Source organism: Pipra filicauda, unplaced genomic scaffold (assembly GCF_003945595.2).
Source record: "Pipra filicauda isolate LSUMZ 115617 unplaced genomic scaffold, ASM394559v2 scaffold487_size526621_pilon, whole genome shotgun sequence".
In the NCBI taxonomy this organism is placed as follows: Eukaryota; Metazoa; Chordata; class Aves; order Passeriformes; family Pipridae; genus Pipra; species Pipra filicauda.
This window is the reverse complement of record NW_024104628.1, coordinates 49,790-64,165: the sequence shown is the minus strand read 5'-3', so window position 1 is coordinate 64,165 and position 14,376 is coordinate 49,790. Positions and strand designations below refer to the sequence as shown.

The window sequence follows — 14,376 nt, the reverse complement described above, 5'->3', positions numbered from 1 at the left end:
ATGCCATGGAGCTACACTGGTGGCATTAAGTGATTAAATGCTTTAAACAAAAATGATCCAAGTACCCTTGAACAGATCGTTGACCTTTCATTTCCTAATGGTAATCAAGGTTAGGCAGGAGCAGCTAAATTTATCTTTAAAAACCTGACACATCTTTGTCCATTTAAAAATAATTCTGAATTAGTTGCTGTGGTTTTGTAGGCAGTGAGTAACTGCTCTTTGAGAGTTCTGTCAAATACGAAGGTCCATGTAGTAGTACTGGGTAAGGAAGTGACAGAACAGTATTCCTCACTTTTTTTTCATCCAAAAATCTAGTGCTTCTATTAACTTACTGTATAATTACCAACAGGGGTGTCCTCCCTGTGTGAGCTGAAACACTTCAAGTGCTTTTTACGACCTCTTTTGGAATGTAGTCATAGATTACCATTTCATTTGGATAATGAAAAATGCTGCCTGGAATACAGCTGTGGAGAGCACAGCTGTAACTGGAAGCAGGAGTTTCTTGAGCACGTGCCTCACTGAGACCAATAAAGTGGTATTGATCATTGCCCAGATCTATGCTAATACCAAGGCATCTGTCAGAGTGCACCCAGGGAGGTAATTTCCCTTTTTTAGATGCATGTGTCTGCTGATAGATGCATCTGCAAATGATTTGACAAAAATTTCTTCACTCAGAGGGCTGTCAAGGCCTGGAGCAGGCAGCCCAGGGAAATGGTTGAGTCACCATCCCTGGAGGTGTTTAAAAGGCAAGATGTGGTTGCTTAGGGATGTGGTTTAGGGATAGGCTTGGCAGGGCTGGGTTAATGGTTGGACTCGATGATCTTAGAGGTCTTTTCCAACCTGAATGATTCTGTGGTTCTGTGTGGGCTTTTCCTCCCAGACACCTCTTCTGCTTTTTAATGGAATTGATACCATGGGAAGGAGCATGAAGACATGTGCTGCTGATTTCACAATGCTGTGGTGCTGATCAATAGTTAGCTCCTGGTCTAAGATTTATTTGGAGTAAACAAACGCATACATGAGACTCCCTTTGAATCATCAGTTAAATAACTGTAATGCTGCAGTGAGGACAATTTAACAGTGTAACTCTCTGCCAAGGAGCAACATCTGGAGCCCAGATGCTGATGTTAAAGGAGTATCTGCTGGAGAACACTTCTTAGCCCTGGCTTGGGGAAGCAGTCAACAGGAGAAAAAAATGTGAAGCAGAAGTGTATTATTTTTTAATTATCTTAGAAATTTTAATGGAATTTTTCCAAGTTTTGGTACCTTTACAGGTGGAAGGTTACCAATGTCCATGAAATTCATCCCAAGCACCATAAGCATATATCTCTGCATGCAAGCCTATTTTCCTTTACTGTAAAGGTTTATAGGAAGGTATTGAAGAGAAGATATAGCATGTTTGTAATAATGCTAATAATGCTCTTCTGACACCTGCAAGATGTTGCCTGGCTTGAAGAACCATTTTTGATAGCAGCTAGAAATAATTATAGAATTCCACCATTTGCATATATAAAACATCAGCTGTTCAAGTAAGTGGGCACAAAAGATGTTTTTCATAGAGGCAGCATTTCTGTTTATTTTGTCCTCATCTGGGAAAATAGAAGGAATATCACAGTCCCGTAACATCTCTTCTCAGTGGCTTATTAAGTAGAACATTCCTGCCCTGGTGGCTTATGTTTTGCCTCTCATGGCCAGGGAAAGCCTGTCTCAGTCACACACTTCTAGTAAGAAGCTGTGACAGATGAATCATAGTTCCAGGCTGCTTCTTCCAGTGAAATCATCGGAGCATCAAACAGCCCTTTTTCTTGGTGCATCCGCTGACAAATAACCCGCTGCTTCCAAAGTGTATGAGCTGTGCCACGGCATTCTGAGCATAATTCATCATCTCCTCTTATGCTGGTTCCCAGGCAGCAGAATTTCCCTGTTGCAGAGCATTGCAGGTGTTCAGTCCTGCTGCCCATCCTGCTCTAACACAGGCTTGCTCTCTGGTGGTTTTAATTCTCTGAAGGACGGGGTTTCGTTTTAGCATCCACGTGATTTTCCTGCTTGGAAAACTAAAGGCTGTGTTTGAAATGCCTGATGGGCCTTCTGATTGCCCTGATAATTTGATTCAGCCAACATTAATACAGACCTTCAAGGGTGCTAAGGTCAATTAATTTGTTCAAGCCCAGCGGTTCTGAGCAGCCCCATGGCCCCCTCAGCATTCTTGTAATTTAAAATTAATTTGATGGGCTTCATTATCAGGAAAAAAGGGGGGGGAAAGGAGAAAAATAAGTAAATACAGGCCCACACCTTATCCTGAGGTATTCCATACTTTGCCTTAAGCAGTGTTTGCCTACAGGGCCAAATCTTCAGAACAAATATCTATCAGTCAGTCTAAAGTAGTAATTGGAGTTGCTGGCAGCAAAGTCCCAGAGAATCACAGAAAGCACAAAAGAAGTTGTGCCTAGGGAGAGCCCCTTGCCTGTGGCAAAGCAATTGTATTAAGTCACGTGTACAAAGAAATGTCTGACCTATTCTTAAACAGCCTGAGTGAAAGGAGTCTCAAAACCTGCCCAGGCAATATGTTCCCATGTTTCACTATTGTCACCATGAGAAAGGTGATCCTAATGTGTACTATAGAACATTGACTCCTAGGATGATGCAGTTCCAATCCCCCCTGTCTTGTGCAGGGACACCACTCACGAGACCAGGTTTCTCAAAACCCCATCCAGTCTGGCCTTGAACACTTCCAGGGATGGGGCATCTGTAGCTTTTCCAGGCAGTCTGTTCCAGGGCCTCACCACCCTCTCAGCCCAGAATTTCTTCCTAATACCTAATCTAAACCTACTCTCTTTCTGTTTAAAGCCATTACCCCTGCAAGTCCCTAGATCCAGGATCCTCATTTCTCAGTCCTTAAAAATTATTGACCCATCTGAGCTCCTAGGAAAAACCCCACAATTATAATAAAAGCAATAATTGTCTCTGTAATATGGATAATGTATGAAGTGGTTAAGCCATGGGTATGTGGTGTTATTTCCAAGTTTGAGTTGCAAGTGTTTATATGAGTAATAACTTTTTCTCAAACAGCTCTATTCTCTTGTATAATGATAAATACAATCTCTGAGGGGAACAGAAGGAGATCATGATGTTTTTCCTGGGGCTTCTTATAAATAATTGGTGTTCTTCATGGACCTGGGCACCCTCATACCTCATTTCCCAACCTTTCCCAATATATCTTTCTCTAACTTTATTGGCACAGTTGTTACCCTTATCATACCAGATTCAACTGTCTGGTACTTTTGGGTCCCTACTTGATTTAACCAGCAGTCTGAATGTCAGGCAGAAAAAAAAAAAATTAAGTTTCTTACTTTTTTTTTCTTTTTTAAAACTTAGCAAACGAGAAATTAAAATGAGGAAACTTGACAGCACTAAAGTACGGCCGCTTAAATCTGAGCAGCTGCTTCACATAGAGGACCATGACTTTGCACTGCGACCTGGATTTGGAGGTAAGCAGCACACACCTGCACTGTGCTGGTTAAGACTTTATCCTCTCTCTGGAATGACAGACTTAACGGCAGAGCACCTCTTTTGTACTTCAGGAAATAAATAAAGAAGAAATCTAGAAATGCTTTTAGGCAAAAGAGACTTTTCTGTGTTTAGCTTATCAGTAGGAAAAGTTTGTCCTTGTCGTATTGTCTCCTTTCCAGAAGTAATTAAAATAAAATATTGTTAGAGTAGGATTCTTTGAGAACAGTGATTAAGGTATCCCTGTAAACTGCATTGTCTAGTAGCAATTAGCAAATTACTTAGTCACCAGATTTGTTTTGGGAGATTGAAATGAACCACCAGTTCCTAAATCTGTTTGCTCTGTGCAGAATTAAAAAACTACCCACAGGCCTTCAGTGTATCACCATGTTGTTTCTGTGTTGTTGGGCACTCTGATGATTATTTCTTCATTTAACTAAATTGCATCTGGATAAAGGGAGTATTTAATGGGATGTTCACAGTTTAGATTCAGTTTTGACTCTCCTTCATGAAAAGGGGAAATGAGAAAGCCACCCCATAATAAGCTTTGTCTGAGCCTTTGCGTCACCACTTCTGTTTTCATGATTCATGAAAATAGACTGAACTGCTCTGGATTATGAAGCCAAAATAAAATATGAGGACCAATAATCAGTTGTGTAGACAAACATAAATCTGGAAGGCTGGCTGAAGTCTGTGGAGCTGTTCCTGTTAACTCCAGCTGCTGGGATCTGGGGCCTGACAAGCATTCCAGGAGATGTGGGGTAAGAAGAGCCTCTCTGGATACACTGGGAGAATGTGAGAGAGTTTCTTGTTACCATAGAAATTATGTCTTGGCAGAGATCAGAAATCTTGCCTGATTTTGAAGAATAGTTGAGATAGAGTCTGTTTCTTGGCAACAGAAGTTCAAATTACCTCATGCCTGATACCTGTCTAGTCTCAAGAGTCTCTGGATCTCTTCTTGTTTCCGCCTGCTTTGCCACACAAGGAATGTAAGTTTTTGGAAGCGTCATCTCAGAAAGGAAGTAGCATTTCCATCAAAGCAGGCAGAGGTCTGGGATTTCCTTCATTGCTGCATCATCCCAGAAAGCATTATTTATGATGTACATACATAAAAGCAGCTTTGAGAATATACCCTGTGAGCTGGCAGTTGTAATTTTCCACGGGCAGCGAGGATTTTTTTACCTCCAGAAAATCTGCACCAGGCTTTTTCCCCTTGTCCTTTCATTTTCAGATGACTGGTCCTTGAGCCCATTCAATTCCTCTTGAAGCCAGCTGTAGTTTTTCCACTGCCTTCACTGCACGGGCCTCCCACTGATCACACTGCCGTGGGTGTGATTTCAGCTGCACTCCTGTCTCTCAGAAACAGCTTCCAGCAGGAGAGCACATCAACTTCGCTTCTCCTCTGTCATCCACATGCCATAGTGGCGTGGGAGGCACTTTTTTTCAGTCACATCCAACAGTTCACACACTTCCAAATTTTCAGAACTCTCTTAAAATGTGGAATACTAATGCCTGAATCTCTCTTAGACTAAAACAGATGCATTAGCATTTTTACAGCACAGAATGAGAGAAGTCACAGTGAAATGAAATCCCAAATTTATACTCCATTGTTCCTGTTTTACCATTGATTTCAGTGATGTTGCAGTAGTAAAGAATGATTTTGTTTTCAAGAGGCAGCAGCAGAGAGTAAATGCACAAGTGTGCTCTCATCAGTGGACAAATATCACAACTGAAACATGAATCTGAATAACATACTCAGAATTATTTTGTGACAGCAGAGACAGGGTATGGCTTTCACAGAAGAATGCTGGTGATTTAGTGTGCAGCAGAAGGAAGTTCACCTAGAGGAGAAGGTGAAATTAGAGATATCATTGCCACAGCAGTTATAACATAGCCTTGAACTGCCCAAGGACTTACTGTGGCTTTATGTATTTAAAGCAGGTGAAATTTTGGGTTTGTTTTCATCAAATCTAATGAAACATCTCAGCACTGTGATTCATGAAGGGCTTGTATCTGTCACATGCCATGTTGCATGATTTATTCAGCTCAGCACCATGAATCAATTTGAAACAGAGGAAAAGAAAGCAGGTCAAAAAAGCTGGGTGAAAAACAAGAATTTATTCTTCACCTTTAGAAAAGAGACATTTTTTTTTCCCTCTCCTATACCCTATTGGGATTTTCTGGGTATGTCAGGGAGTTGGAATGACAGATTTTGTTAATCTGGCTCCATTGTGCCCCTTTCCCTCAGTAGGTCAATCATCCTTTGCACCAGTTTAGGGAAAAAAAAGCAGCTGGAAAATTCGTGCTGTTTTGAACCTGCTGGAGGTTCCTCAGTGCAGAGAACTCTTAAATCTAAGTTTGATTTCATTTAGCCCCACACATGCAATGTAAATGAGGCAGATTAAAGGACCTAGAGTTTTTAGTACCTATAATTAAGTTACAAATGAAAAACAGAGCACAGTGATTCGTAAACTGAGCAAATATGCACAGGGAAAAACCTGGGGGAAATGAATGTGGAACTGCTGGATACTGATGCTACTGGCTGCAGTGTTACTAGGAATAATTGTGACTTTGCTCACGTGATTGGCTGCTTTGTCGTGGAAGTTGCTCCGTGGAGGTAAGAGATCCTTTTTCTTGACCAAATGGACACATCTCTGCTGTCATTTATGTGAGTGTATCTTACTTAACATACTCCCTAAGCCAGGCTGTTCAGTTGTTGGTGGAAGGGGTGTGGTGTTGGTGGTTTTTCCCTTTCCTGAATTTTTTGTTGTTGTTTGATTGTTGCCTTCTGTGTAATGTCATGGTCTGGCATTGTTTGGAAGGCTTCAGTAGATGGATCCCCTGCTGATGCAAACAGATGTGGCCCAGCATAATGATTTGAGTAATTCCACTAGAACTGGACTAGGAGCATGGATTTTTCCTTTGCTCTTACAGCCTTACCAGCTGCATCAGTGAGCGTTGTAGGAATTTTGTTTAGGCCTTGCTGCTTCCAGAGGCGCTGACAAAGGCCAGGAGGTGGGAATGTGAGGGGTTCTGCAATGGCAGGATGGTTCTTGCCAGGCCTAGCAGGGCTGTGTGTCTGCACAGGTCCTACCAGAGGAGACAAAGGACTGCGAGTAGGCTCAGAGTCAGATCTTGTCACGGTTTGTGTATCTTCATCTGCTGTGGCCCAAAGTACTTCAGTGGATTTTTCAGAAGATAATCTGTGAGAAGACACCTGAAATTTGGAGTGAAGAAATCAAAGCATGCTGCCAGCCCTCCTTGGAATGACTATCATCAGTAAGATGGGCTGAGCACAGGCCAGTGCCAGACAATGAACAGAGATATGTAGCAGCTCAGATCTGAGGGCCCCATAGCAGCCAAAACTGCACACTGAGAGAGGTCCTAAAGTGAACCTTAGAAATTCTTTCTTTTCTACTATACACCTATTTATCTACATCCTTTTATTTTCTGAACTATATTATTTCAAAGTACTGGTAGGTGGTGTGAGCTCTTGGTTTCCCGGGTTTTGTCTCCACTTACTGAAAATTAATATTGCCATTAAAAAAAGATCACAGACCAGCATATAGAGGAGATCATGCTTTTATTCCTCTATACATTGGTTTTCCCGACAGTGAAATCCTTCCACTCACTCTCTGAACTATTTTGCATTTTAAAATTTATGGAACCACATGCTCATAATCACTGTGTACATGGAAGTTCTCACTGAGTGTTTATGTATATATATTTATATTAGTATGGCAACTTTATTTTTCTTTTACATTGTGGCTTAAGGACCTGTAATTTCCTGTACTAATGGTGTGTTAGTTAAAGTTTTAAAATTTCTTATCCCTGCTTTCTCAACCAATGTAGAGGATAATAACATTAGCAAGTATCAGAAATGATGGAAAAGAATTCAGCAGCATTTAGCTGGTCAAGAGCCCAATTGCATCCCAATGTGCAAATAAGTATAATCTGAATTTTCTAATATCTCTTTGCCACCAAGTTGTTTTATTTTTTGCACCACAGCTCTCCCTGAAAGATGAGAAATATCTTCTCACCATGGTGAAGACTCACACTGATGAAAGTGGAATGGCTTTTTACCATCTGTTACTGGAAGGAATAGGTGGGGTCCAGGACAGGAAGGAAATATTTTTATTTGCAAGACCTCTGACAGTCATCTTCTGGTGTTTTTTTTCTCTTTTACATTGAGAAAAAAATCCAAAACATTGCTAGTTCTTTCATCCCAAGAGCTGACTACTGCTAATACCAGTCCACCTCCATTTCTCACATAAATAAAAAAGAAACAGAACAGTACCAAGAATAAAATATCATTGCCAGTAATTCTCCTGTTTCTATCATTGCCAGGGGAAAGTAAACACATCCACATATGTTCACTTCTCTGGGGCTTGTTTACATTTCTATCCAGTTTTCTTCCTCTACAGGTCCACAAGCCTTTTTAGAAGAAATTAATCCCATAGGCCTTAATCCTCTCCTGGTCTCTGTCTCCTACTGGGAACTTTCTATAGGCTTTGCTTTTTTCCCCCCACATACACTGTTACAAATTCAACTGGGATACAGTGGCTGGTTTTTCTAAATTCAGCATTTATTTTATGGAATTTGCTGTGTGCTCAAAGGTCTGACTATTATAAAAACACTATAGAATTCCAGTCATTATTACTGTAGAAATTGATCCTAAAAATGCTAAAAGGGTATCCTTTTTACATAATAGCCCTTCTAAAAAGGGTATTATGGAATTTGGCCTGATGTACTGTCTGTTAAAAAAATTCCATGCTCGTCAAGGAATTCTTTTGCAATTTTTAAACCTTTAAAATTAAAGACTGGAAATGGCTTGTGTGAAGATAAACCCATCTGAAAACAATGCTGGTTTGTTGTTTTTTTTTTTTGCTGAGGAGTAATTATCTTGAAAATCTGCAGAGCCTCCACTGTGAAATCACTAATCCCTCTAAAATAATGATTTCTAGTGACTCTCCAGAAGCAACTGAAGCTGCTCAATTTAATAACAAAATCCTCTCTGCCGTCCCCAGTTTTGTCAAACTGGGAAATAAAACCCACAGCTTTGCTCTGGTGACTTTTTTTAAAAGTGACTTTGCTGCTGTTGTCTGATGGTCAGCCAGAGATTGAAATTCTCACTATAGCAGGGAGAAAGATGTGGTGCAGACACAGAGGCTGGTTTAGGAATCTTTCCAATGCTTATTGAAATGATATTTTTTAAAAACGTCCTCTCGTGGTAAAACAAATCCAAGGAGGAAGAAAATACAGTTCTCAGCAACCTGTTCCTGATAGCTAAGTATTACTGTTTCTAGTGGACTTGGTTTTTGATCACAGAAAGGAATGTTCCCAGAAAGCCAGAAGTAAGGCCAGCAGGTATCTTGGGAGGGGTGTTGTGTGTGTGTTAGTGACAACAATATGAAAGTACTCCAGATGAGAAAATTGAACACTGAAGAGATCAGGGCTGTATACATGTGCAGTGATGAATGTCTTTATTATCTCCTTACACTTATTGCCAAATAAGTCAGAATAGGAAGGAAATATTTGCAGCTGCTGTGATCTGTCAATAACAGGTCAGGGCTGGGGTGGGGGATGTGGTTTAATAACTGTCTGGGGTGAATGCTGGACTGAACAGTATTTTCTCCTTAAGCATCATGGGTACAGTCTTTTGTCTTTCTCCAGAGAAGAGGAATCTCTTATTGAGGAGTCTGTTTCACAGTTCTAGCATTTCCACTAGTCGGGAATAAATTTAATTGTAACTGTTCCCTTTTTTTTCCATTCACTTTGGAATAGTTTCCTGTATTTCTCCTGGCCATAGGTTTTGATCTCTTTTATGCTGTTCGTTGTCCCCACTGAGTTGGTTTTATGAGAGCTGCCAGTGCAGTGCAAGCTTCCTTTCAGAGTCACATGTCCCTGGGTGTGTTCATGTGTAAGTGGCACTTTGGTTTGTGTGCATGCAACCATCATCATCATCATAAGCTGCCACTGATTTCTGCTTCTGTGATCAGTTTATATCTACCCAGAGGAGGTGAATTACTGAATGAAACTGTGCCCACACTGGAAAAATGCTTGTTTAGTAAGAAACTGTCTGTAATTTTTGAAATTCCAAGAGATATTGGGACTGCCATCATCACACTTTGAGCAGCTGTCACTAAGGAAAGCCTTTTCCTTACTGCACATGGCAGATGGCTTAGAAAATTAGTCGTCCTATTCTGGGTTATGATTTGTGGGTAGCTCCTTGTCTTGTTTGAGGAATGTTGATGGTAGACATTTAACTTGGTTTGCTTTGGATTTGTCCTTGGCTTAGAAAATGGTAAAACTTTTTTTTATGTTGGGAGTTGCTCCACTCTCCTCCTGTTCCCCCCACGTAATTTGACAGAAACTTTTGCATTTAAATGATGTGCAAATGCCATTTGTGAACGATGTTCACATCAGGTATAAATCCAAATTCTCCCAAAGAAGCAGCATTTTCTGAAGTGCTGGCTTGTGTTTTACTAATAAACCAGTTGAACTTTGCACTCTGGAGTCCTGAGTCTTGTTTTGGGCTTTGGCCACTGAGTGATGCATTCCCCTCAAAGGATTTCCAAGCCAGCCAGCACAGCTCTTGTCAGTGCCTAAATATGTTCTGCTGTGCCCTGCTAACTCTAAACACATCTTATCTTGCTTTCCCATGCACAGGGCATCTTCATCTGTTCTGTGCAGGGTCAAACTCTCCATTAAAAAATACAAGTCAAATTGAGGGATTATGCCTCTAAAATAGTTCAAGATCCCCACTGGTAAGAACTGGAGGCAGCTGTGTAATCCTCAAAGGCTGCTATTTTAAGGATAATTCCCAAAAGAGACACACAGTATTGTGGCTGGATATCACGGGGGCGATGTTTCTGGACTATTTTGACTTGGCACTGCTAAAAGGAAAAGACAAGAAAAAGAGAAAGACAAATTAGAAAAGCTGTTTCTATCTGCTGCTGTTCAGACTTCCTTCTAGTCGTGTCTTTTCTGGGTTATTTGAAATGTGTGCTTTAAAAATATTTTAACTGACTGTTTTTTACAAGTGTAATGGGAATCTCATGTACAATGATTCCTACTGATTTTCATGCCAAATGCAAAATATTCTTGGGGGTGGGGTGTATGGTGTATACACACACATACATATTCCTCTCTCCCTCCTCTGTAGGGAAGTGATCAGTCAATTAGTGGAATGATGTGCTTGCTGAAAATTGCAGAGGTACATAACCCATGGAGAACTAGATCCATCATTCTTGATAGTGTACACTGACAAGAGTGGAAATAGTTTCCCACTTGGCTGTAATTTTTAACTGATTTGTAGTCACTTCATTCTAAAAATGCAAATACATGTTTATAATTTGTTCATTCACATCCCGCTTTGCTAAAGACTCACAACCTTTTTCGGTGGCATGAAATAGTGGGGTGGTATATAAAATAAAGTTACAAGTGTGGCAATAAGCATTGGAACTGGTTATGAAAGCTTTGCAATCTTTGATATATTTAATATATTTATTCAGCTTTTCCCTGTTCTAAATAGCACTCCAAGGAGTTCCTTCCCTTTGGCATCACAAGGATGCTGTTCGTTGCTGTCCAAACTGCAATGCCAATAACAACTAGTCTGGCTGCAAACAGATCACTGAAGATTTTGTACTTATTTTTACAACTGTTTGGCATCGGGTTTTATTTTGTTGCTGTGGACTTCCTCATTCAGTGTGCTAAGCTGGAAAGACTGTAGTGAATGCTGGGATGGGGAACCCTCTGCATGTTGCTAATGCACAGTCCTCCCTTTCAAAATGTGGATTTATGCTCCTCACCACTTGTTCTGTTACATTGCAGGGTCACCAATACCTGTGGGCATTGATGTGCAGGTAGAAAGCATTGACAGCATATCTGAAGTTGACATGGTAAGTGGATGAGTAGAATCAGAATGAAGGATTTCAGTCAAAATTCAAGGTCTCAGAAACATCCAGATGGATGATATAGAATAATAGAGTTAAAGAAGACAGACCCTTAAAGAGTAGAACCTTGCCTTGAAGCATGCAGGTCATACTACAGGGGAAGACCTAAATATCTTCCCAGTATTCTTATCAGAAGCACTTGTTATGGTGAGGTGAATGATGCCAAAAGTGATATAGGTGAACACAGAGCAGTCAGGCTCTGCAGAAGCTCAGACTGAGTTGACAGCATCCTCTTCATCTCTTTCCACATGTATATTTACAGTCATGGGGTTGCTCTAAATAGGATGATAAAATATTTGCAACAATCTTTTATATTAAAAAAGATTTGTTGTAAAATCTAATTGCTTACTCTTATGAGATTCTTCATATTGTTTCTTTGTGATGCACTTAATTCATAAATGTGCTAATCTAAACCCACTGTACCATATTGGCACAAGATGTACAGATTTATGGATTTTAAAAATTGGCCTATTGCTCATGAAGAACTCAAACCAATCCCTTTGTAAAGGAACCACAGTCCATTCACAGAGAAGTTTGTGAAGATTTCCAGGGGAAACCTTTTTCCGTTGGTCTTTGGCTGGTTTCAAAGCTTCTTTATCACTTCACTGCTGGCCCAGTCCAGAAGACCACTGGATTATTACCTAAATATAAATGAAGTATGAACCTCAGACTCAGCCACCAGTGCCAAGGCAAACAACCAGTATCTCAGTGATAGTTCCAGCCTGTATTTTAACTCACTGAGTGGTGTTTGATTCCCCTCATTGAGGATCCTTCAGATAATACCCAGAGAAGAAACTGATCCTTTGCATGAGTTGATTAATTTGTTCTGTCTTCTATTGCATGTAACTAAAACAGGCATTGTCTTCTTTTATTTTTCATGAAACAAAGGACTTCACAATGACTTTGTATCTCAGACATTACTGGAAGGACGAGAGACTTTCATTTCGCAGTAACAAAAACAAGAGCATGACCTTCGATGGGCGACTGATCAAAAAGATCTGGGTACCTGATGTGTTTTTTGTGCACTCCAAAAGATCTTTCATCCATGATACAACTGTGGAAAACATCATGCTCAGAGTATACCCTGATGGCAACGTTCTCTTCAGCCTGAGGTAAGAAAATACATCACTGCAACTGGGGGCCAATAGTCTGGGCAGTGAGAAATTACTGGAAATACTTGCAGTGAAGATTCTCCTACTGGACTGGCTTTAATCCAGCAGGGATTAATGGGGAACTGGTGACCAGTAGGGTAGCAGTGGGAAAGTAAATTTAGGCTTGATAACATGTTTTTCTGTCCTTCACATATTTTTTTTCCTGTCACAGGATAGTGGCAGTTTATCAGGTGTTAATTCATTGCTAGTGGTACTAGCAAGATTGCAGTAGATTTACTGCTGAGTATTTATTATTTATATTATTATTTATTATTGTATATTATTATTTATATTATTAGCAAAGGAAAAAAAGCAGGGTTTTTTTTCCTTTTTAGCTGAGTATTTTAAAACTATGTCAGCTATTTTCTTCCTGGGATACCCATAAACATACCATTGATATTCCTCAGGGCTCTAGACAGGCACAGAAAGCAGATTATTGGTGCTGATACCAGCAGTGTTAGGCAGGCATGTTGTGTGACTACAAGGAACTGCAAAGTGAAACAGCAGTTCCAGAACTGGAATAACAAGGTCACTAAATGTGTCTCTCTTCCATCTGCATGTTACTGCTTTGCTTTATGAAGCAAATTTGGAAGATGTGGCAGGAATAGTTTTAATGGAGGAGGGATTTTCCCCCAAGGGTAAGGACTCTGAGGGCCATGCATTGTAGAAATCACAGTTCTCCAGTTGGTTACTAATTAACCCTGTACACAGAGGTGATATTTCATCTAATCTGGATAGTCTGAAGATTTATGGAAGCCCTTGAGATTTTTGGCTATGTAATAATTGTTCCAGCAATTAATGAATTTATCTGCTCTTTCATGAGGGCATGCAGGACCCTCCCAAACAGCAATGCACCACTTTAAAGTAGTACATGTTCAAGAATCACACTGACCAGTAAGAAACAATGAGGTGAAGTATGCTTTTTATTGTTCTGTTTATTAATTTCCATGATTCTTGAGAGAGGGGGAGTGACCAGAGGAACTACACTACTGCAGTAAGGCTTTTATCAGGGATCCTCCATGTGGGGGGTGTGACACATTCAGCTGGGGGAAGGAAGAGGGGCAAAGGGGCATAAGATGGGCAAACACTTCCTGGCAGCTGGCTGGAGAGGTGAAGTGTCATCAAGATTAATGTGCACAAGAAACTGTGCACAAACCACAGGGAGCATGTGATGGGAAGGACAGAAATGGGGTGGTGTTAACGTGTATGTTCTTAAAGAATCAGATGTTCACTAGGACACCCTTTTTGTATTGCCAGTTTTACATGCAATGAGCAGATTATATTCCAAATACTTATGTGCAATAAATCTGCTTATTCCACAGTTTTTCTTCAGTGCCCAGCATCCAGGATTTTAGTGAAGCAAAGTGAAATAAAAATCCAGATTTGTTGCTAAAATAGTCTTTCTTTTCCTGTTGTTCCCCTGATCCCTTGGTCAATAGCTAAAAGAAGGAAACAACATCCATAGTTGGAAGTCATATCCATGCACCACTCTTACAATCTTATTTCAAGCCAGCAAAATCTTACACTTGTAAAAATTCAGCTACAGAGTGACTGCTGACCACAAGTTTTCAAATATCACTTATATAATCAGTATAACCCTTACTTAAATTGTTGTAGGATTATGTTTGGGGAAAACTGAAAAATTGAACTAAAACATCAAGTGACATGCAAGCTGTGACAAGAAATGGAAATTTGGTGATAGGTACCATATTTCAATTGCTGCCTCTAGCAGGTTTGGGGTTTTTTTGTTGTTTATTGGTTAA

General features: G+C 40.2%; 1 protein-coding gene across 5 annotated transcripts in view; it reads left to right on the top strand.

Annotated features, from left to right (window-relative positions):
- The window catches only part of GABRR3 (gamma-aminobutyric acid type A receptor subunit rho3), a 42,204-nt gene that overhangs the window by 9,602 nt on the left and 18,226 nt on the right, over positions 1-14,376 (top strand). For all 5 annotated transcript variants that reach the window (XM_039386490.1, XM_039386489.1, XM_039386488.1 and 2 more), the window contains 3 exons: positions 3,376-3,488; positions 11,341-11,408; positions 12,351-12,574. In XM_039386490.1, the coding sequence (XP_039242424.1) occupies positions 3,376-3,488; positions 11,341-11,408; positions 12,351-12,574 (405 nt within the window). The remainder of the gene's footprint in view (positions 1-3,375; positions 3,489-11,340; positions 11,409-12,350; positions 12,575-14,376) is intronic.